This window comes from Corapipo altera, unplaced genomic scaffold, assembly GCF_003945725.1.
Source record: "Corapipo altera isolate COAL_440 unplaced genomic scaffold, ASM394572v1 0, whole genome shotgun sequence".
Classification (NCBI taxonomy): domain Eukaryota; kingdom Metazoa; phylum Chordata; class Aves; order Passeriformes; family Pipridae; genus Corapipo; species Corapipo altera.
This window is the reverse complement of record NW_020884872.1, coordinates 5779649-5802914: the sequence shown is the minus strand read 5'-3', so window position 1 is coordinate 5802914 and position 23266 is coordinate 5779649. Positions and strand designations below refer to the sequence as shown.

General features: G+C 47.6%; 1 protein-coding gene across 2 annotated transcripts; it reads right to left on the bottom strand.

The window, feature by feature from the left end:
- Positions 1 to 439: 439 nt before the first annotated feature.
- DIPK2B (divergent protein kinase domain 2B) lies at positions 440 to 16833 on the bottom strand. 2 transcript variants are annotated; one of them, XM_027644512.1, is made up of 5 exons: positions 16455 to 16833; positions 11132 to 11396; positions 4156 to 4329; positions 2155 to 2443; positions 440 to 1056 (listed from the first exon to the last, which is right to left on the bottom strand). In XM_027644512.1, the coding sequence occupies exons 1-5, from the start codon at positions 16676 to 16678 to the stop codon at positions 713 to 715; spliced, it is 1296 nt and encodes a 431-aa protein (XP_027500313.1). In that variant the 5' UTR covers positions 16679 to 16833; the 3' UTR covers positions 440 to 712. The 2 variants fall into 2 exon arrangements, with proteins under 2 accessions (XP_027500313.1, XP_027500320.1); XM_027644519.1 differs by having other exon boundaries at positions 440 to 1053.
- Between the last annotated feature and the right edge of the window lie 6433 nt (positions 16834 to 23266).

Here is a 23266-nt window from a genome sequence, read left to right as displayed (position 1 = left end):
GATTTTTTTTTTCAGATCTTAAACCAAAACCCCATATTAGTCTCCAATTACTGCCCATCAACTTGGGAAAGACTAGAAGTAATTATATTTGGGGATTAGAGAAATTAAATCTCAAGAGACATGGGAGGACCGTTCAGCTTTTTAATGCTGTTGATTGCATCTTTCTGTTCTGTGTGCCAAAAAAGAAATAAAATTTAAATATTTTATGAAAGTAATCTGTGATGGGTGATGGTACAGAACTGATCCCATGGTTCAGTTTATCTATGATTTTTAGCAAATTAAAAATAGCCATAGGGAAAGTCTTAAATGCTTCCATCCATCCCACATTACGTATAAAGCATTTCAATCAGAAAGGCTTCCTTGGTAATAGAGTTCCTCTATCTAGATAGTTGTGAGCATCCTGCCTTCAGAGGGATGGAAAACTCTTCCAAGGCCAAAATACGCGAATGAGATTTATTAATCCCGTAGCCCCTGCCACTCATGATAATGCTAATAATCCATAAGCCATACATCATGCCTAATATCCCACGTTAACAAATGCATCTCTGGGAGATGAACAATAAATCCTGTGCGCTCTGCTCCCTCCTCCTCCATCTGGATGAGAAAGCCCCAGATTTGGTGCAGCTCTTTGCATCTACCCTGGTTCCTTCTCGCTTCCCTTGCTGGCGGGGGGCTGACACTGCCCCAGTCCTTCCCAGGGGCTCCCACTCCGTCAGTACTTGTCGCTGTACTTGCAGTCAGGGTAGCGGTAGGCGAAGCGGGAATCGCAGGACCGCAGAGGTTTCAGAATCTCCGCCAGCTTGGCAATGGCCTCGTTGACACCCTGGTCGTCGGTGAGGCCGCTGGCACAGTGCTGGAGGAAGCTGTCTATCTTCTCCTGCACGGGCTGTAGGAATTTCCCCTTCAGGAGCTTAGGCAAAAGCTCTTGACACACCATGACGAGGCTGTGCTTCTCCCTGATGGAGTCACAGGACACGAACGCAGACTGGCAGTCCACAGTCAAACAGCTAAATATATCTTTGTGCTCCTGCTGGCCATCGATCAGCTGGCTCCCTGCTGGAGACAATTAAACCAGTTGTTAGAAACATGGTAGTGAGCTCCTGGATAATCACAGATGTTCATTCCTCTGTACTAACACAGGGTTTGTTATTATCTAAAGGATGTGGGCACCTTTCACCACAAATTACTCTGTGCTGTAGCTGTATATGGGCCAACTTTCTCACTCCTGAAATATGTATATTTTTCTGAATGACAGAGCTCTGCAGAACTGCCTGACAGAGGAATTGGAGAGGAGTCTGTCAAGTCAAAGTGATGCAGAAAAAATGAGAACTGGAGTACAAACCTGAAATGTGGAGTTCCTACAAAAACTGCCACAAATAAGCAGACCCATAATTTTTTCCATGTTACCCAAATCATTAGCTTGCAACAACACCTCATCCAGCTGGAATCGAGTTAACAGTAATAGCTGTTGGGACAAGAATAGGAAACCCAGTGGAAAATTTTCTGACAGCTGCTTCTGAATATTTGAGACCAGCTCAGCTGAATGTGTGAGCTGAGGAAAGGCCTTTTGAAAAATTGAACGTTCAAAATTAAACTGTTAAATTATTGGAAGAATTGTCTTTGACTAGCTCTACTTTGAGGATTAGACCAACATAACCTGTGAACAATGAATAGTAATGCTTAGTAACCCTTGATTTTATGTAAAAATGACAAAAGGGGGATTTTGCTGTTATAATAATAATAATAACCATTATTAATGTGATAAATGCACATTAAAGGGGTCCAATTGGACCCAATACTTAAAACAAATGAAATGATGAAATTTCTACTTGCAAATACTGACATTTGTGTGGCAAAAGTTTTAAAAGGGGTGATTTAGGAAAAATTCAAATGAAAGTGTTGAGCACTGTGTGCACTGAAAGCTGCTGCCAGCTACGGGGGGGGGCAGTCACCAAATCACTGACTGTACAAACGAAATACCTGTCGCCTTCCCGACTCAGAGCCAGGATGGCAGGATCTGCTGTTGGTAAACTTTTCATTATTTAAGTTATTAAAAAAACCCCAACCCAGAAACGGAGTTGAACGTATCAGGTGACAGATTTGCTCGCTAAGCCCTCCGGCGACAGACGCGCGGCCACGGCGCCTGCTGGGTACCTTCCTCCTTGTCGATGATCCCCAGCGTGCTGGCATCCCGGATGAACAGATGCCCATTGCTGAACACGCCAAAGGTGCCAGCGTCCACGTGGGTGAAGTAGAAGAAGTAGTTGAGGTCGTTGTTGCCCATGGAGCGGAGCACGGTGAGGAGCTGCAGGGCCAGGTCGGCGGCCACCTCGGGGGCCGCGCTGTAGAAGTCGCGCAGGGGTTGGGTGCTGGCACTGACCACCAGCCTCCCACAGGAGCCCAGGTACCGTGGGAAGGGCCACCCCTCCACGTCAGGGAAGATCTGCCAGGGAGAGAAGGAGTGCAGGGATTATCCCTGCCTTCCAGCAGCTGTGCTCTGCCCATGGACCCACCTCCCTCCAGTGCTTTGGCCTCTAAACCAGCCTGAAACCCTTCCTCACCCCATCCTGCCCCAGCATCTGGAAAAGGTGCTACTCTGTCCTGGAGCAGCTATAATGCCTTTATTTCCCTTTTCTTTTTGGTCCTTTTTTGTAATGAAGGAAGAATCTGACATTTCAAGACTTATTCTACAAAGGAAACTAACTGGAAAGTCCAAGATAATAATGGTCTTCAAAATCATTAAAATTTTAGCCACAGAACATCTAATTTTAGGTGTCTTTTATGGGTCCCTCATGAACACTGTGTAGCTGAAGTAATGGCTCGGAGGTGAGGTGGGGCTAAAGCAGTTTTTGCTAATTTGTAAGAACTGCCTGGCTCTTTTGCAGGAGACTTTGCAGTCTCAGGAACAGAAATGCTGGGTGTTTGCTATGGTGGGGACACCTGGGCTGGGCTCCCTGCCTCCCTGCAGCTCAAGCAGTTATCCCTGGTGGAAACTAAACCCTATGACTGCTGAGCTGTGCCAACACAAAGCTTTCTGTCATTTACATTATGACTTATCCATCTACCCAGTACCCGGGGCTCTGCCAAGGCATTATGAACTTGTCCAGTTTCATGTTTAAGGTTGCTTCTCCCTTCTGCTGCGAAGGCATTTTGGGCACCCTGTAAAATCAAGCCAGTCTTTGGCGTAGTTTTTTCACCTCTTTAAGCTGCATTCCCATATCTTTAGAGTGCTAAGAGCCACAGCCTCAGGTCCCAGTAAGCCAGGGCTGGGGTGGCTGAATGATCCCCAGGAGCCTTCTGGAACATGAGCACCATTTCCCCTCCCTGGGAGAGGGTAGAGCTGCATGTGCTGCTGAGGGCGGTGATGACCTGGGGCCAGAGATAGATGATGCTGCCACTGCCTCTGCTCTTCATAAAATTGTAAAGGGTTGCAAGAAACAACAATGAGGACTAAAGGTGTGCTGGTGTGGGGAAAGATGAGGATACTCCCTCTGAGATACAAGGAAAGAGAGGAGCCACTTGCCAGGTACGTCAGCCAGGGAACAGGAGAGGGGTGTGAAATGTCCCAGACCACTGCCTTCACATCCAGAGTTCAGTTGTATTTGGGATTCCACCCAACGCTTCTGCAAAACTGCACTTTGCCATGGAGCTAGTCACCAGGGGCATGCAAATGGAAAACACAGCACTGGCACACAGAACATGGGAAGTCAGTGCTCCCCAAATCCATGTTCAACATCCATGCTGCATCTCGATCCTCCCACTCTAAAGCATGCTCTTTCCCTTTCATAAACAGACTGTAATTTTAAGTAATACATTAGCAATGCAAACTTAACACTGTGAAGTATCGGGGATGTGTAAAACCCTGGCTTTCACAGTCGCTACTGCAACACCTGCCTGGGTCCTGATTTATTTAAGGACTTGGGCATTCCCATCTCTCCACAGCTTCATGGGCTGATGCAAGGAACACTGCAGGAGCCTGCTTGGCTTCAGCCATCCAACCCTATAGAAGAAACACACGTTGTGGAGGCCAGAGAGTGTCCCAAAGGCTAGGGCTGAGACTCCTCTGCAGCTGGGGGCTGGCGCACATCTCGTGGGAGGATTTGATTGTGAGGGGTTGTGGAGTGGTTTTCCAAGCTGGGGCAGGGTGGTACATACCTGTAACAATATGGGGTGTGAATTCACTGCCAGGGTGTACAACAGGCGTAGCTTGTCCCGGTCAGTGAGATGGTCCATGTAGATGCTGCCAGCATCCGGCACCTCGGCGTAGCGCCGCACGATCCTGTCCAGGAGTCGCTGGGATGGGCAGCGCAGCATTGGGCTGGACAGGCCCTGGTGAGAGGGGAAAACATGGCAAAGATGTCTATTTTCCAACTTGAGATGTTGCAATGTGCTTGGACCATGCTACAGACACCTCTGTGCTACAGACACCTCTGTGCTCTGCCCGCTGCGGCACAACTCCAAAGGGTGTGGGCACACGGGGGGATCTCAACAGCAAACTCCTCCTGGGAAAAGACCCGTGCCATTCAAAAATGCCTATTCACAGCTCAGGTTTCCAGAATGGCTCCCAGTCTTCACAGCCCAGCCATGGACACTGCAAACCTCGTATTCCCCCAACTGAAAGCACCACGTGTGCCCACACCGCAGGCCTCCTCCCTCCGCCCGGGTTTCCAGGCCTGGCATCCCAGCTCCCTGGTGGAGGCCCTCCTGTTGTTAAAACAGTGAGTCACTTCCCTCATTAAATAAACTTCAGATCGCTTCACTATTTGCTTAACCTGTGAGCAGCTTTCTTGGAAATACTATTAGCTAAGGTCAGTAAACATGCTTCAAAAGTGTAAATAAACACTCTGTGAGTACAAGCACAGGATATATTCTCTCTCTGATAAACTCACACGTTAACTAGCAAAACCAAATTTGAATAGACTGTGTGTATTTTTTGTAAATACCAGCAACAAATAGAGAACCATTGGGCTAATGGAGTCAATTATTACTGTATTTCACCATTCAGAATTGGAGGTTTGGCTTGTAAAATTGCACAAGCAATCAATGGCTGGGATAAATGGCATGGAAATTCATACTTTCATAGTCAAAAATTACTTTTTTTTTTTTTTTTAAGCTGGTCTTCCTTAATAACCAAGTGGAGTGGATGTATGGAGGCAGTGGCACAGAAGCACTGCCCTGCCATGCCTCTGCTAGGGAAAGGAAGCAGGGGGTTTTTAAGCCCTTTTATTAAAAATGATCCCAGTAGTCAAATATACTCTTTTGGATTTTCTTTACGATTTGATGACTGGGAGATGTTTTTCAGACGAAAGGGCACTGGAGCTCACGTTGCTCCCTGCCATCCTTCATGCTGAGAGCAAAGATTTGACTCAGCATCTCCCCGAGTCATTGGGTATCTCTGAGGTAGGTCCCTCTCAGCCTTTCCTGTGCGAGCTGTTCATTTGGCATAAACCACTTTATTATCCAGCCACAACAAAGAAATAAAGAAACATGGAAAGAAGGACCATGACGTTTTCCCAGTTGGAGGTGGAAAGGGGGACTGGATGTCCTGTGTCTTCTCCTCTGTATCCCTACTGGCTTCAGTGAGGTCCCAACCATGCCTTCCTTGGCCATCAGTTGCACAGAACAAGCCCTGAATGCCAATAGCTGGTTAAAAATACCTGAGAACCTCAACCCCAACTGAAGTGTGGTTGTTTCACATCAACCAAAGAACCCTTTTTCCTCCAAAAAGAATAGAACATTCGTCAAAAATAATTCTCCCCAGTTCTAGTTACACCCCTCTCCTCTGGTGTGGCCTTATCAAGGAAATAGTTTCTCAATTAATTGTCTAAAACCACAAAGAGGGGTGGGTTGGTTATGGTTTTCTGTCTTGCAGCACTTGCAGGAAGATTGTGGCTGACTCTGTCTCTTTCCCTTTGGAGGAGAAGTGAGAAAAAATGAGCAGAACAGAACTGTGTTAAGTAAGAGATAAATGGTAGAGAAAGTCTCTTGCAGCTCGGCGTGTATGCAAATATTTGCAGCCAAAGTTAGAAAGCCTTGCTGCCTCCAGGAGTTTGTAACGCAAAAGCCAAGACCCTGAAAATTACAGAGTAGGAACAGAAATCACAGTGACAGGGAAGGCATGAAAGGTGTAATTAGGATTTTTCCAGGGTCAGAGCTCATCCTCTTAACAGAGATGTGGACACACGCTGCACACAGTGCTCATGACTGCTGGTTTCCTGAGGAATTATTTCAGGCATACCAGTGGCAGTGTGGGAGCAGAAGAGCAGGGCTGGGGGCTACCACCTTTATATCAACCCTTGGTGCAGCTTTCTATAGTTCAACAAAGTCCTGATTCACAAAAACCAGACAACTGGGCCTTTTGATTTTGGCTGAGACAGTCAGCAGTGAAAGCTCAGCACCTCCTCGATTGCTTCAGTGGAGTGGGGTCTCCCCTTCCTGCAGACTGATGGAAACATCCCTACAGCAGAAAAGGAGCTGGAGTTGTAAAATTGTCAGACAAAAATTGTCAGTGGAAGAAAAATACGAGGAACACGTACTGGAAGCACTGGAGATACGGATTTATCTGAGAATATCTTCAGTCCTTTGCAGTGTCTTATCATGCCAGAGAATAAGACCTGACAGACAGCCTGATGTATTGTTTGTGATTGATTCAGAAAGCTTCTTATTTACTTTGACTAAATACCTACATTTCTATATCTGATAATGAGCAGTTTCTGCAAAGCCTACCTGCAGTCAGCTGTGATTTTCTTCCCCCTACTGCACAGTACACGATGCAATTTAAACCCAACGTGTGCATACATATGCATATGTGGGGCAGACGCACCCAGAATTCACTCTGACATAAAGACAACCTCTGGAAGACAACTTCTCCTGGCTCTGTTTTCTCTTCAGCCAGGCCAAGGAGGGATGGCACAGACTAAGACCACAGCTGCCTCCTGCCCCGTGTGCTGCCACCTGGGTGCAGCTTCACCAAATGACCATCTTTAGGGTGGGCTCCACAAGGGAACACTTGGAGGTAGGAGTCAAAGCTCTCAGAGATCCCCGCCATGTGAATCCAAGGGTCTCCTTCACTCCCAAAAGAAAGAAAGTAAGGATGCCCTGAGAAGCTACAGGGCTCATCCCCACCACCAGCAGGTTTAACAAAACATGTCTGATGATGAGGTACCAGGTCAAAGAGGGCGGCAGGTCTGGGAGGCAGCTCTGGGAGCCCCATAGAGCCCATCCTTCTCCAGGATGGACTAGCTGACAGAGGAGTGAGCTGCTGCCCATGTGCAGCAAGCAAAGCAACATGTACAGCACTCAGAGGCCAAATAACCAGAGTGCTGGCACATCTGCTGAGGACAGGCAGAGATGCTGGTCAGTAGTTTCAAACAGTCTGGAGAGAGGGATTCCAAACAATGGCTTTTCACCCCAGTACTGCTTTCCTCTGTCTGCCTTCAGCATTTTCCAGGCTGTGCTTTGTAGACAGGGTTGTAAATTTGCCCGGTGGGCGATCTGTGCTGAAACTAACCTGCTTTGCTGTTGCTCTTCCCCTCCAACAGGAAAAGCATGCAGCACGGTTTGAGGTGATGAGCTCCTGGGCGAAGCAGTGGGTGGCTGGGGTTGCCGTGCAGGCTGAGCCCCTGCTAAATCCTGCTCATCTCTGAAGCAGGTTGGATTTTAAGACTGAAGACTTTGCTGCATGCACTAAAGATTTTCATTGTGGCGGGTGAAATAATCGCCGTGGCAGGCAGCTCGGCTCATGGCTGGGTCAGGCAGGGCAGGCAGCGTAAAGTGGGGAAACATTACTTCATGGTCTGTCATTTTGATTCAAGCACGTTATGATCTCTCACAATTCTGTGTCTATAAGACAAAATTACCTGAGCCCATCAGCTTTCCTCAGTGACTGCTATATAAGATAAACTGCAGGGAGGGGAGTGCAGACACTGCTGGGTGACTGCAGCTTTGCGAGACAGAGTGGGCATCGTGTTAGGCATCGAGATCCACGCACTGTTAACATCTCTGAAAAGGGGGAGGGGAGGAAATAAAGCCATAAGAGCGAGCCTGAAGGTAAGTATTTGCAGTGACATATGGCACTCCCCAAGAAACACCCTTCTGATGGCTCATGCTGGGTTACCAACCAGGGTTTGCCCAGCAAACACCACAGAGGGGCAGTGGCGCCGGGCTGGGGTGAAGGCAGAGGTACTCCTGTGGTTTTTCGATGGGAGGAGGACAGGAAGGGTGGCCAGGGAGGAAGGAAATCCCCATCTCTATGGGGCCAGACAGCTTGGGGAGGTCATTCTGCAACTTGTGGTGGCTGGGGGGCATCTTGGGTACAAACTCACTCAGGCAGTGTGACGGCAATTTTGTTGCCACTGGCTGCTTTTCAGTTTAGACCACCATGAGACCAGAAGCCATTTTGAAGAGTACATGCCTGATCTTAAAAAGTGATTTGCTGCTGAAATTTGGAGGTAGGGGGAGAAGGTCCCAGGTCCTCTGGATCACAGTGTTTCTCCATGTATTCAAACCTGCACTCTGTTAGAAGGGATTTATATTCTAATTTAGGTTTCTCTGACTGATTAACAGAAACAAAGGACCACGAAAACGCAAGCAGAGCAATCCTGAGGCTGACTTGCAAAGGTCTAGGCCTCCCTGCAGCCTCCCGTGCCCTCTCCAACTAAAAAGCTGCAGGAGTAGCTGAAATGTCCCAGGGAGTTTGTCCCTGGGCATGTCCCCAGCGGCTGACACCGAGCTCACTTCAGAGGGACTCCAGAGCCAGCTCAGCTTCCCACTGCTGCTGCACAGGGAAATTCAAGCTCCTGGGAGAAACCGGATAAGTGCAAGGTCAGGGCTCCCCAGCCAGAGTCTCCATGTGAGCATATGTGTGTGTGTCCATGTGTATATGGACATGTGCATCCATATGTGTGTGTGTTTACGGTCCAGCCAGCTCAGCTGGGAGTTCAAACTTGGAAAGGATGGGGTAGGGAAAACTGTATAGCACACGAAGAACCTTTTAAGGAGAAGGATTTGGGCTCAGCTAATGATTTAACTTCGCAGCAGATCTGAGATACCACAGAGCCACATTTCTCCAGTTACTTTTTCACCCAGCTCAGCAAATGGAAGTTTTAGTCTCTTCTTCCCTTTCATACAGCGCTGCTAGGAGAGGCAGGCCAGTTTTGCACAAACACATTGGACACTCCAGTGAGGCTGGAGGACCTGGCAGCCCAACTTGACCTCCTGCAGCCCCCTGTAGTACTGCCTGGGGGGACACTGATGGCCAGCAGGTGCCTGGAAAGTTGCTGCCTGCCTCCCGAAGGAGATGTCCCTTCCCATGGCCCACAAGCTCAGGTGAGGGATGCTCTCAGTGGGAGTGATAGGAATCTGTCCACTACTGATTACCTGAGTTTACCTCAGCATGTTCATTCTTTCCCCTAGAGATTAAAACAGATTCTATCCCCCAGTTTTCCCTACCCGTGCACTACTAATTGCCTCAGTTTACCTCATGATGTTCATTCCCTCTGCTACAGATCACCTCAGATTTTAACCCAAAAATTTCCCCAGCATTTCCAGTAAATTAACTCATTTTTACCTCAAAATGTTCATTCTCTGCCCTATAGACTACCTCAAGTTTACTCCCAAAATTTTCCTGCCTATCCACTACTCATTACCTCAAATTGTTCTTTTTTTTCCCCTTTGAAAATTACCTCAGATTTTACCCCCCAAACTTTCCCTACTTGTCCGCTACTGATTACCTAATTTTTACCTCAAAATGTTCTTTACTTTCCTGTACAGATTACCTGAGATTTTACCACAAAATCTTCCCTACCTTTCCACTACTGATTACCACAGTTCGCCCCAAAATGCTCATTCACTCTGCTAGAGATTATCATAGATTTTTACCAAGATTTTCTCCCTAGTGCCTCTCCCGAGGTTACTAGACAAAGCAAAGTGTAGCTTTTACTCAAAATGATGTTTCCCTCTCAGGCATGTGCCACTCAGGATGGTACTGGCTTCAGGGGGACCTGCTGTGCCTGACTGTCAGTGATTTGGGTGAGTCCATCTCTGTGCAGCCCAGGCACCATCCCTGGCTGCTGAATGGGGTCTCTCTCTCCCCTTTCTCGAGTGTGGTGCTCCACAGGGCAACAGAAGAGGAAAAACTAAAGCAGCAACTACAACTAAAATTAAGTCCCTTTTTCACAGCCACTTTTCTCTTGGAAGGGGAAGAAGTATGGAATAATCCTTCTTTACCTCTCAGGGTCTTGTTTAATGTATATCCTCCCCACCCCTCTCCAGTGGTTATTGAAATGTTTTGCTGTTGTTTTGATGGGGTGAGGGGGATGCCCTGTGCCGTAGCTGCCCACCTACCTGGTGGCAGCAGCCCCCCAAGACAGTGTGCCTGTCCTGGCTTCGCCTGTGACACCCCAGGACTGTGACAGAAAGGGCAGTGTGCTTCTTTGTGCCTGAGGTCATTTACTATGGATGGCAGGAGGATGAGTAATCCAGGCTCTGACTGCCTGTGCTGCTCCAAGGGGCCCACGCTGGCTTGGTCCCCAGCCCAAAGCAAAATCACTTTCAAGTCATGGGCTGCCCTTTTGGGTGCAACTTTATGACAAAAAAAAAAAAAAAACAACAACAAAAAAACCCCACCAAAATGATGAGACATCATCAAAACCCAGAAAATAAAAAAAAGTGACAGGAATTTCCCCACCAGAGCCATTGCAGTGTTTGTGTGCGTGGCCTTATATTACCCCTGTGCCCGAAGCCAGTGGGTGCTATGGCTTCCCATGGGCCTTCAGCCTCAGCCTGCACAAGGAAGCTGATGCTCTCCTTGCTGGGTCCAAGCCCACACAAGCCCTGGCCAGGCAGTGCCATGGCTTTGCCTGTACCTGGGTGTGGTTTCCCCGGGCTGTGACACTTTTCTTCCCATCAGGGCCTCATTTTGCTTCTCCCCTGTGGCGTGGGGAACACAGGGCTACCCCGTCCCCACCAACTGAGCAGGAAAGAGAGTGCCAACCATCACCCAGCCTCGCCCTCCACCCAACAAGCTGCAGCCATGCCTCCTTCAGACCCTTTTTCGCGACCCCCAGACTGCATGGCAACCCCTGCTCCCCCCAGCTGGTGGGGGGGGGGGCAGGAGCTGTGGGGCACAGACCTGGACCAGGTCGGGGGTGAGGCGCTTGGCCCGCAGCCACTTCTGGAAGCGCTGTGTGCGGCGCAGGGCGCGCTCCAGGCTGCAGGTCTTGGTCTTGAGCAGGGAGGTGCAGATGCGCTTGTCGGCCCGGTCGTGCTGGTACTTGGAGGTCAGCCGGGTGATGTCGACCAGCCGCCAGCTCTTGGCATCGTCGGTGTAGTTGCCCGAGTAGCTGAGCAGGTAGCTGGGGGGCAGCTTTAAATGAGAAGAAAGCCAGGTGTCAAACCTGCCAAACCAAAACGAGAGCCCCACGGAGAGTGGGTTAACAAGCCACACGGACACCCGCGCAGCGCCCGCCCCGCTGAGTTTCTCCTCCTCGTGCTGACCCCAGGGGCTTTCTACCATCACAGAATTAGAGAATATTCCTAGTTGGAGAGACCCACAAGGATCATCGAGTCCAACTCCTAGAGAGAATAGCCCATACAGGGATTGAACCCACGAACTTGGTGTTTTCAGCACCGAGCTCCAACTGAGCTAATCTCAAGGTCATCACGTGACCCCGGCTGAGTGACCCTGGGTGGGTGGACACCAGGGTGAGGCAAGCAGGATGAAACCATCAACCGAGGAAACATGTTTTGGAAAAGATATCCTTCTTTGCTTCCCACATAAACTATGTAATGAACACCATCCCTTGTCACGAGCAGTGCCAATGGGGTGAAACACCCAAATGGGTTTTTTTGGGCCATGTAGAAAGAGGGAGGAAAGGGAGAGGGTCATGGGGTTTTGGTTTGTGAAGAATCCTCAGTGTTTTTAAATTTTCTTAATCCTAGAGATAGGCTCCCAAAAAAAGAGTACTTAACAGTTAAAGTGACCCTCCTGACAATAAAATCTCCTGACAATAAATGTGTTTGCGAATCTCAAAATGAACTTTTGTTTTTAGGTGGTGGCTTTACTCAGTACTGGGGTCAACATGTCTCCCCCAATGCCACTGATTGTATTTTAGCAGGAGGGATGGGTGACCTCCCCAGCAGCAGCAGAGTTTGGGGTGTGCTGGGGGGACGGAGTACGTGTGCCCTGGGTGTGCAGCACCACTGTAGCCATGGAGATCTTGCACTAATTTTCTCTCCCTACACAGGCACAGGAGGGGAGCATATGGGCTGGGTAATTAGGTAATTTTTTTTTTTTCAGCAGCCCCCTCAGCCCTGCCCACACACGCGTCGCACATGCCGGAGCTGAGGAGTGTGGTGCCTTCTCTGTAAGTGTGTCTGTAACCTGCTCTTGGAAAGAGGCTGAACTCTGACCTTTGGTTTGGCCAACGTCCTGCATTCACTGCCCCTGAAACCTCCTGTCCCAAGCTCCTTGCCCAAGTGCATAAGAGAGCACGTCCTAATTTATTCTCACTGTAAATTAAAGCTGGTAGCTCAGAAGTGACACAGGAGAGGTAAGAGGTTCCCTGCAGGATTAGCTAGCTGGAGTTAGATGAAAAGACGTTAACAAATCTGAAAACTGAAGCCGGTCTGTTGTTTCAACTTCCAGACAGGAAATTGGCACCGAGAAATTTTTTGGGGGATTAATTTCTTCTGATTTCAGGCAAACAACTGACTCAGCGATTCAAACCAGCATCAGAGGCTGATCTACCTCCTCCCCAAGATCCCTCTTGAAGGCAACACCTCACTCCCCTTCCCCACCACAGACCTTGTGCAGCGCTGCTCTGGGGCAAACACGGGTGCCCAGGAGGGGGAAAACCCTGGTGCTTGCCCTCCTTTAACATTCAACTCTATTCATGTGCCTCCTTCCAAAAATTTCCCATGGAGATGCAGGCTGACCAGAAGTGAGGAAGCTCAGCCCCTTCTGTGAACAGGTTGGTGGGTTCCCAGTATTTTGGTCCTTTGGGTGTTTTACACAATATGAAATTGAAGCTTCCCTAAGATTATGGCACCTGACATGAAGAAAAGAGTTTTGTTTGGGTTCAGGTGGGTTTTTCTGGTCTAGTTTTGAGCTAGGACTAAAGAGCAGAGAATAATTGCTGCCCCTCACTGTGATTTGCTGTGCATCAGGACCCCTCCCAGTGCCTAATCTGCAAAGCGGGCTCAGTGTGCCAGGCGCTCCAGGGAGGAGACGGCAACGGTCTGGGTTTCTCTTTCTTTCTTTCCTTTTTTTTATTTTTGAGTTAAGCACAAATACGCCCTGTGATTTGGCTCAAACCTGTGTGTTCAGGGGAGCTCACGTCAGGCAGATAGCAGGAAAGTGTCGCCTCCCGTGTGCGAGCAGCTCATGGATGTGTGAAATCCAGGGCTGAGCATTAATTTGCGGGCGGATGGAGCGACTTCCTCTGCAGAGCTCTTGGGGGAGAGCCACACAGGCCTGGGAACCCGGCATGGGCTGCAGCAAGTCTGTATTTGGCATCATTTCTGGGCAGCACAGCGCTGGCCTGGCACACTTGTTGGATACTTTCAAGATTCATCATCAAGTTGTGCTGTAACAACTCACTTCTCGTATGAAGCCTTTTAGCTGAGGGCCTGAATGTGCTTTAATTAAGACTTTCAGTAAGATCTGTGTGAATATGTGAGTCACAGATTATAGGTTTTAGATCAATCCAGAATTAAATTCTGAAAAAATTCAAACTTGTTTTTCCTTTTTTTTTTTTTTTCCTGGATGTAGTGAAGTATTTTGTTTCAGCCAAAATAATTTTGCTTGCATTTGGAATTTTATATTTTAAAAAAACTAAGTCTTAAAACAACAAAAAATTAAGAAATGCCATATAAACCCCCATCAAATCCAAGCATTCCAGCTTTTTCAAACTGCTTTCCCATTATTTAAGTCTTGAAGCAAAAAAATAAAGTAATGCCATATAAACCCCCATCAAATCTAAGCATTCCAGCTTTTTCAGACTTCTTTCCCATTATTTTTGGCCAAAGCTCACCACCAGCATCGGCACAAGTCTGCAAATAGTTTTGGTCAGCTCAGTTTCACAGTGTTTTGAAAGTCTAGTATTTTACAAAAACTTTCACTGTTCTCTGCTCTTGGTACAGTTGGTAGTCAGGCTTGGTGTTCTCATTTACAGATGGATAAAGTTGGGCAAAGATAAGGGAAGTAAAGAACATTGGAGCACAAGATGAGTCACCAGCCGTTCTGGGAACAAAACCCACATCTTCTTACTGTGAAATCATGTCACAGCTCCCAAAAACGATGGAGAATTAATAAAGCATGTTTTAATGTGAATTAACAGAGAGAAGCACCAAGTGCCTTCCACCTTTGTGGACATGTGAAAAGGCACATGAAGGTGGATCAAAGTGCGCAAGTGCCACTGAAATTTCCCGTTTAACTTCCCACTTGCCAAAAAAAATCCTGTTTTTTCAAGAAATCAAGTGGGACAACAAGTTTTACCCCTGCAAAGGAAAGCTTGAAGCTGAGTGAGTGCTCAGGAGAACATATTTAAGTTTCCAAAGTGCTCAGAGCAGAACTGCACGTTATCGCTTATTTGCGTTCTGCACGGTTGGTGGGAAGCCAACTGCGGGCTGGCTGGAGAGGAAAAAGAGTCTTTGGCTTAGGAATTCCCTCTGCCTTCCCTGAGGCAGAAGCATCATGCTCCCACGCTTGTGGATCTGCACTCCTGGCCCCAGTGGGACCCTCTGCACAACTGCACCCCTTTCCCGCCGCCCCCCCAGAGGAAAGCCAGCACGGCGGCCTCCTGCCTTCGCTCACGTAGCACCTTTTTCCCCACACCCCAGTGCACATGCAGCTGGCCAGCAGCCAGCCAGAGGCAGTTGCTCGCTGCAGAAGGCTCCTGCTATTTTTGGAGGGCTGAAGGAAGCTGCATGGCCCCAGCCTCCCAAGTGACTGGGCGGGAGTAACCAAACGGGTGCACCTGTGATGAGCTGCACGTGTGGAAGGTGCTTTGTACCTGGCAGCAGGTCGCTAAAAACCCTGCACAGGTGAGTGGCAAAGGGGTCCACAGCAGGTTGGGGCACAGGGCAGGAGCCAGCACCTGTGCCATCCTGCTGCAGAGAATGAAATACAGAGCAGCCCATATGCCGAATTCACCCCCAGCCCCTGCAGACCCGTGCCAGCCCCTGTCAGCCAGCTGAGCATGCTGATTGCAAATCTCTCCTGCATTTTGGGACAGCAGTCCAGGCTGGGTTGGGAGAAATCCAGCACTGCTGGTCTGGGCCTTCTTTGTGCCTCTGCACCTCACTTAGTACTCACTCTGGCATGGAAAGCCAAAGGGTTTTCCCAGCCATCCAGGGCTGGGCCCCCTGATGTGCCATGGTAAAGGGGTGCTCTGCCTTAGCAAGACCACAAGCTGCCTTTTCCCAGCGGCAGTAAGGGAAGGATGAATGTTCAGTATTACAAGTCCATCCCAGACAAACCATTATAGTTTTACTATGCTACATTTTATAGGATAGTTTAAGATAAAAATGGTGATTTGTCTAATACTATACTACTTACATTATAGCATTAAAAATACAATTTTACTATAATAATTTCTTCTCCCTCGGGCTTTTATATCTATAAAAGAAAGTGCCTATGGCTCTATAAATCATATCAGACCCAATAAACCCTTCCTCTGCCAAGCACTGCCTTTAACTTTCTCCTCAAATACAACTGGCAACATTTTCCTTGCTGTCATCAGACACACTCTGTTTTTGAGCCTAAAACTGATTGGATTGGTCTGATGACCACTTGGACAGTGTTATGTCTCACCATCATCGAGGTAGATGCAATTTCTGTCTCTGCCTTCAAGTTCTCAGAGAAACCTTCCCAAAGTGCACCAATAATTTAGCCACATCTATTTTTGAGCATGTGGGTAGCTTGATGTTCAGAAGTCCTCATGCCTCAGGCAAGTTTAGATTGCTTTTGATCTTAGTTAGTACGCACGTGAAATTCTGCACATTCATGTTGTTGCACCTGGTACAAAACTATATAGTGTGTTTATATGTTTGTAGTTAACGTACTCAATTTGGAGCATACAAAGCTAAACCCCCTTTGCCTTTAGTCAGTTGCTGATAATAAAATATTTCCAATAAATCTAAACAAGCTGACTTCTTCCTTCCCTCTTCCCTTCCCCCATCGCTGCCTCGAATTGTTTTAGAGCCACTCTCTAGGCAGAAATTTGTACCTTTTACTCCTGCTTTCAAATTATAATTCAGGCCTGAAGTATGATCATGTTTGCATTGCTTTAAAAGAAAAGAGCAGTTTATACACATTAATTAAAATACTAAGCGCTGTAAAGGCAAAAGTTGCCCTTTGCATTGTCATTCATGAAAGTATTTGGAAATTCTAACAGGCAACTTTCAAATTACTATGCAGAATGCCTTAAAAGTTACTGTGCTGAGTTTCTGACCTTATTTCTTCTTTAAAGAACTTCTTGCATATGGATGTCCCAATGCAGGCGTTGCATTTATCAAGTCCCAGGAAAGTCCGGCCAAAACTGTAGCTGGGTTTGACGTGGGGCACAGATGGAGAAGTTGTTGCTGCTGTGAAAGGGCTACAGCTCAGAGCCAAAACCAGGAGCAGCATCAATGGATCTGCAACTCTGGAGCAAAGGCAACATATCCAGCGCCCCATCTACGGGAGTGAAGAACTCTGGTTTTTGCAGGTTGTCCCTCTCTATGCTTTCGGTCTCTTTTTGATGACTTCAGCCTGCAGTGGTGAGCCCTGAGACACAGCAAGACACTCTGGGTGCAGGAGACCCCTCTGCAGTCCCCATCCTGCCAGCTGGTCACCGGCTCTATTGGCTTGAGGTTTGGGTGGGAAAGATATTATGTAGGGTGGGGAGAAGGAAATACATGGAGGATGCAGATAACTTGGGTTGCCATGGTTACCTTTCCTTTACTTGGTGCAGCTGCTTTGGCCCCTGCTGACCCCTCCCATCAGCCGACTTGGAAAACAACATGAAGGAGTGCTCATCTGCACTTGCTGCAGACAAATGAAGGATATCCTGTCGCTGGAGCAAAGGGCATGTGCCGGACACATAGTAAAAACTGATCTGGAAGGAGTAATAGCGTGGCAGAAATGCACATTTTACCAGAAGCCAGACCCTTGGTGTTGCTTTATTCCTGGAGATTTGTGATGGGGCACGGCTTGACTTCTTGGATGCTTTCTTGGCTCAGTTTGCCCTTCTCTCAGAAGCCCTGAAAAGGCTGTCAGGTGGAATCATCGCTGTTCTCTTTCTTGAGAATACCATTGTTTAGCAGCAACTGCGCCACAGTGTTTCATGCCACAGAAAGCAGGATAGCCTGAAGCTTTCCAAAACTCCCAGCTGACTTAACAGCCTGGCTTCTAAGCCCCTTTTGGAAAATGGAGCTTTTCAGTGTACTTTGAGTGCCTTTTCCTGATGGTAGTGGCACCGGAAAGAAGCTAGAGAAAGGGATGGGGGCTAACTCAGGAGCATGTCAGAGGTTTCAAACACACTTAGAAATTACTGTGATCACACCTAAAAGCTGTTCTCGTTAGGTCATAGACTTGGAAATTACTGAAACTGCTGTATACCCATCCTGGACTGGGTGCTGGGTGCAGGGCTATGTCTTTCCTGGGACAGGAGCTCTGGGATGCAGGCATGGACCCTGGTAGGTTGCTGCTCAAGGCCAGGAAAGCACACCTTGAAGGTGCAAGTGGTCCCCTGGCTCCGGGCAGCACGTGTTGCTGTGGTGGCACCAGGCTTAGGTCCTCTCCATCATGTTTTGATTGACACGGGAGGCTCTCCTGGGCCATATCTCATCATGGGAGCAGGTTGAGGCTTTGGAGACTTCTCATCCCCAGCTGGACTACTCCCACCATGTGGATAAGCCATTTCCTAGCACATTTTTAATGGAAAAAAGAGGTGCACTGTAGCCTTTATTATCCTCTCTAGTGTTTAACCACAGCCTGATGGGACTAAGGGGCGTAAGAGCCCCAGGGGTGGAGGTTGGAGTCTGTCATTGTCCTTTGCTTTCTGGAGGGGCTGCTGGAGGTGGGTGATCTAATAGGGCAAGCACAGATGCTCATTAGTTGTGGCACTTGGGAGATCAGGGGTCTCTCCTCGGCTCTGTACCCTTGTGGCAGGTTGTTTCGTCTCCTGTTGTGTCCCTATGCACAAAATGGAGACAGTGACATTTAGGGTTTGTCCGCAGGGTGCAGCACAGACAGAGGTGGATAATGAGCCCTGCTGAGAGGGAAGAGGGATGTGATGAACCCTGGGGAAGCAGCAGAGGGGCTGGGCAGTGCTGATATGCCAGCAAGTGCATTCAGCTCACAGCTCTGCATTGTGCCATGGTCACATTTGGCCTTGTATTCCAGCACAAAGCTCTTTGAAATACGTTGATGGAAGGAGACACACCAGAGCTAAACACTAGGATTAGCTGTTTCCCACTTCCAGAAGTTTATCCCTGTCCTTTCCTATTGCCGGTACATTGTTCCTCTCCCCTCTGCAGGAATCAGCCCTGCCCATGGTTTCCTGCCAGGAGCTCTGCAACATTGTCCATGTTCACATTGCTCCCTGCCCAACTCTTCCACGGATAGTATCGAAAATTCCACACCAGCAATCTGTCTTTATCTTCATTACATAACATATAAAATATATATCCTTCAGTTTCTTTACTAATTTAATTGCCTGCCTTCTGTCCTGGGTTCTCTGTTGTAATTTTAGGAGCAGAGACCCAAGCTCCCATCTCCCACTACCTCATCCTCCATTGCCCCATGGAAAGAGAAGGGCTTCAGCCCCTGGGGCAGGTAACTGGGCCTTTCTCATGGCAAACCCTGTGCACTGGCACAAAAAACCACTACATTGGTAGCAGGGTTTCTGTTAATGGTGCCTCAATGGCTGTGTTGTTCTTGCACTTCTGTGTGGTTTGGGCATGTGTGAAGTAATGTTTATCTCTCCCTAGGAACAGCCTGTGTAATTAAGTTTTCTCGCAGTTTATCACACCTGCATCACCTTGAAGTGTTATAAAAGCAACTTTTTATTCAAAGAGTGGGAGCTCCTCCATCATATCCACCTCGAGCTTACTGTTGGTATTTGTACTTGCCCCCCAGGTCTGAGCCCCCTCCTTCCCTCAAACATTTTTGTCAGGCTGGGCAGTCCCCGAGCACAGACGATATGTGTGTAGGAAACACCCATTCATGCTCACAGCACTGAAAACCAAAGCTTAAAAATGAGTACACATAGCTCTGAACTAGCCCAAAGTGGTAAAGGAAAGAAACCCCAGACTGCTTTATGTTGTGAGAGGAGCTGTGCTTCTGAAAGCAGCCTCCCTTTGAAGGATGTGGTTCAGCAGGTAATGTCAAAGCTGTATTTGTTTTCCTTTCCTTCTGGTGGTATGGTGGCCAGGTGGTGAACAACCAGGTCTGTAGAAGCCTTGTAGATCTTCCTGTGCCAGGTGTTTTTTTCAGGGCAGTGGTCACAGTGGTATCTGCTGCAGCTGCCCTTGGGTTGGCCTAATGATCCAATGGGATCCTCACAAACCTTGTAACAAGACACTTCTATGCAACACCATTAACAATGAGAGAACATGGAGCCAGTGGCCCTTACAGAAAAGCCTAGTTGGTTTTCTAGAAGTTATAATTTCTAAAAATTTCTGATATGGATCAATATGCATGTTCTGCCCTGTCAAAGTCAGACCATGGGAGCTTCTGGGTCCCAAAAATGCCAGGTCTCTGCAGAGCCCAATGGTTGTGGGTTTGGATGGGTATAGCTGTGATTTTCGACTGCTCATTGAGGTGGGAGAGGACCTGCCCTCCTGTGCTGCTGGCTCTGGAGATGAGGGGAGCACAGGCTGATTTTTCTGGAGTATTCATGGGATGAAAACCAACTTTTACTTAACGCACCTCCCAGTTTCCATCCAATCCATTAACGTAATCCAGTTATTCCCTCAGTCTCTTGGACCTGTTCTTTTCATCCCAGTCCCTTGCCCACCTACCCTGAACAACGCCAGCTGCCCCCAGGGGTGGGTTTCGTGTTGGCAGAGCCTTACCTGTGCTCTCTCTCTCCATCTCCTCAGCACTGCTGGCTGGCTCACCCTGAGCAAAATGTGGTGCTAGTTCCATACTCTGGGTCTAACTGGGACAGTGGAAATGGCTGTGCAGACCAGGAGACCTTTTTAATCTGTTAAATTTAATTTAGTTGATTAATTTTGTATAATCACCAGTAAATATTTCAGAACAGCCCAGATGCAGAGGAGCAGAAGGTGCAAGTGCTGCTGCTCCTCAGCTGACATTGCCACCAGGGTCCTCACTGCTACTCACCTGCTTCTGCTCACAGGGATCTTGCTGCTTGGCCAACCTAAACAGCAGGTTTTGGGTGTCACATCATCTCATCTTCCTCTCCAGCCCAGGTTTGCTGCTGCAAAAGAGCCTTCTCAGCAAGTGTGGGGTTGCTGAGCAACAGGGCATTGCCAGGCGGGTTGAGAGAGGGCTGCATCCCACTGCCACACACAGAAAGGAAACAATAGACAGGAAAAAATCAAAGTTTTACTGGAAGAGGAGAGGTTCCTGCTCTTCCTGAGGTCCTCGGTAAGCCCTGCCTGGGTCTCACTGCCTACAGGGCCCGGATAAGACCTTGGCTGCCACACAGAGCGGCTTCGCAGGACAGGGTGGAAGTCAGCTCAGGGTGTGGTGCAACGTGATTATTCTTCATAGTATTTTTCATTAATCACATCCAAGATAATCATTAAGCTATTGCCAAGTAACCAGTATGGACTTGATATCAAACTGCTTGCCACGTCAATCCCAGTTCAGGCTGGATGTGTGGATTAATAGCTGGAGCAGCTTGACACATTTTCAATTCTTTCAAAACGAAAAATGTGCCTTTTTGGATGCAACAAAACTCACAGCACTTGGGAGGATGTGATCACTTCCTTTTTCTCTGTTTGCCTCCCGATTGCATGATTATGAAAGAAACATCTGTTTTGAAGTGATCTGCAAGAGAAAATTTTTGTTCCAGTTGGATTTGTGATGGACAACTTCTGTTACAGACTCTTATTCTCCCCACCCTGTTTCTTTCCCTTTTTTTCTTGCTGGAAGATGATAGAGAAAGGAAGAGGAGGAGGAAAAAATCCAAGCAAACAAACCCCACTGCCCAGACTACAAATACAGACAGAAAATGGGGGCACTGAGGTGTGGGTGGTGTGAAACACCACAGCTGAGCTGGCAGAGCATGTTTGCACTTCACTTCACTTTGAGAAGGTTTGACGTTGTATGCGTATGGATTTTTCTGCATCTTGAATCAATGAAAATACTAAAACATCGATAAAAATGTGGCACTTGTTTTTGTCTCACCAGGAAATAATTCCTATTGTTTGATAAGCTTGAATGTAATTAATCTGAAGCACCAATAATGTAATATATTAACTATATAGAAATAGGTATTGTTCTGTATCTGCAGTATTTTTTGATTCTCCCTGACTCCATTCTTCTGCTGCAGAAGAGGAAACCCGTTGTTCCTTTTGAAATCTCTGCCTTTGCATACTGGTAGGCAGCTGGAAGAAAAAGCCAGTGAGAAGAAAAGCCTCAGGCACTGTGGCCAACAGATAAGGCCAGTTCTAGTTTGTGAGAGGCTGAAATGTCAATACAAAAGGCCACCCAATGCTATCAGCTACTGTGGTGTTTGCAGCATTTACAGGATACAGTGCCAAGCAGCAAAAAGTGTGGAAGAGGATCCAGGATTTTGGTGCATTAGTATCCACAGACAGAAAATGAGATACAGGAATTTGAGCCTAAGGGAAAACCGACAGGAAAAAGACAATTGGCTGCACACCGTCACAGGGTGTGCTGGTCACTCCTTGCACAAAGAGGTGAGGATGAGCTGCTTGGAAAGGGAACAAAGCTCCCTGTCAGGGAGATTTGACACCACCCCTTGGTGGTGGCCTTGCATGTGCTCCTGGACCACTCACACAGCCAAGCAGCTCCTTAGGTCAAGTCCAAGTCCACATAACTGCAACTGAAACACCAGCACCTGTGTGGTCCAAATATCAGGAAGGATATTGAGGTGCTGGAGCAGGTCCAGAGAAGAGCAACAAGGCTGGTGAAGGGACTCGAGCACAAGTTCTATGACGAGAGGCTGAGGGAGCTGAGGTTTTTTAGCCTGGAGAAGAGGAGGCTCAGGGGAGACCTCCTCACCCTCTACAGCTACCTGAAAGGAGTTTGGAGCCAGGTGGGCATCGGTCTCTTCTTCCAGGAACCAGCAGGACAAGAGGGCTCAGTCTTTAGCTGTGCCAGGGGAGTTTTAGGTTGGATATTAGGAAAAAATTTTTTACAGAGAGAGTAATCAGACATTGGAATGGGCTGCCCAGGGAGGTGGTGGATTCTTCATCCCTGGAGGTTTTTAAGATGAGACTGGATGTGGCACTGAGTGCCATGGTCTGGTAACCATGGCAGGGTTGGATCAAGAGTTGGACTTGATGATCTTGGGGGTCTTTTCCAACCTGGTCAATTCTATGATTCTATGATTTTGGTGCCTATCCTAGAAAATCTGGATCCAGACATGTAAACCCAATTGTAATAAAGAATTAAATCATCTACCTGAGTCCTCCACAAGCCAAAACAGATATAAATTATGTATATGCTCTACTGCTTCACATGTTGGACTAAGGCTTACATGTAGAAAAGGTTTTCCAGATTGTAAGTCTGCTTAGACCTGGGGGACTTTGGAAGGCTTTCCTTCAATTGATTGTTATTTTTTATAAAATGTGAGGAGGAAGCTGGTGGGAGAACATGGGTAAAGAGGATGGAGGTGGCCAAGTCACATATTTAGTTACCAAAACACCTAAATACCAGGTTTATAACCAGAAGAGAATAGACACTGAGGTTTTAAGAGAGAGATGAAAAAAAATGAAGAAAATCAATACATTTCCTGTCTTGTTTAATTTTTCCTTCCAATTAATACACTTCTGGATTACCCCAGTTTTTAAGAACCTGTTCGTGTTTGCACTGGATACAGCAGAACCTGGTCTGTATCAGCTCTGCTCCCACCTGAAGAGGAATTGATGCCTGAATATCAAAAATTGTTTATGCATGTGGAAAATTGTCACCTGCAAATGTCAGTTGCATGATAACAAGAACATTTAAGACTACAGGGCACATATTCCCTTTGGTATGTGGGAAAAAACAAAGGTCACTGCCTAAAGTGCACTTGTACTGTTAAAATTCATACTTAAATCCCCATGTCCTCGCACTGGGTAT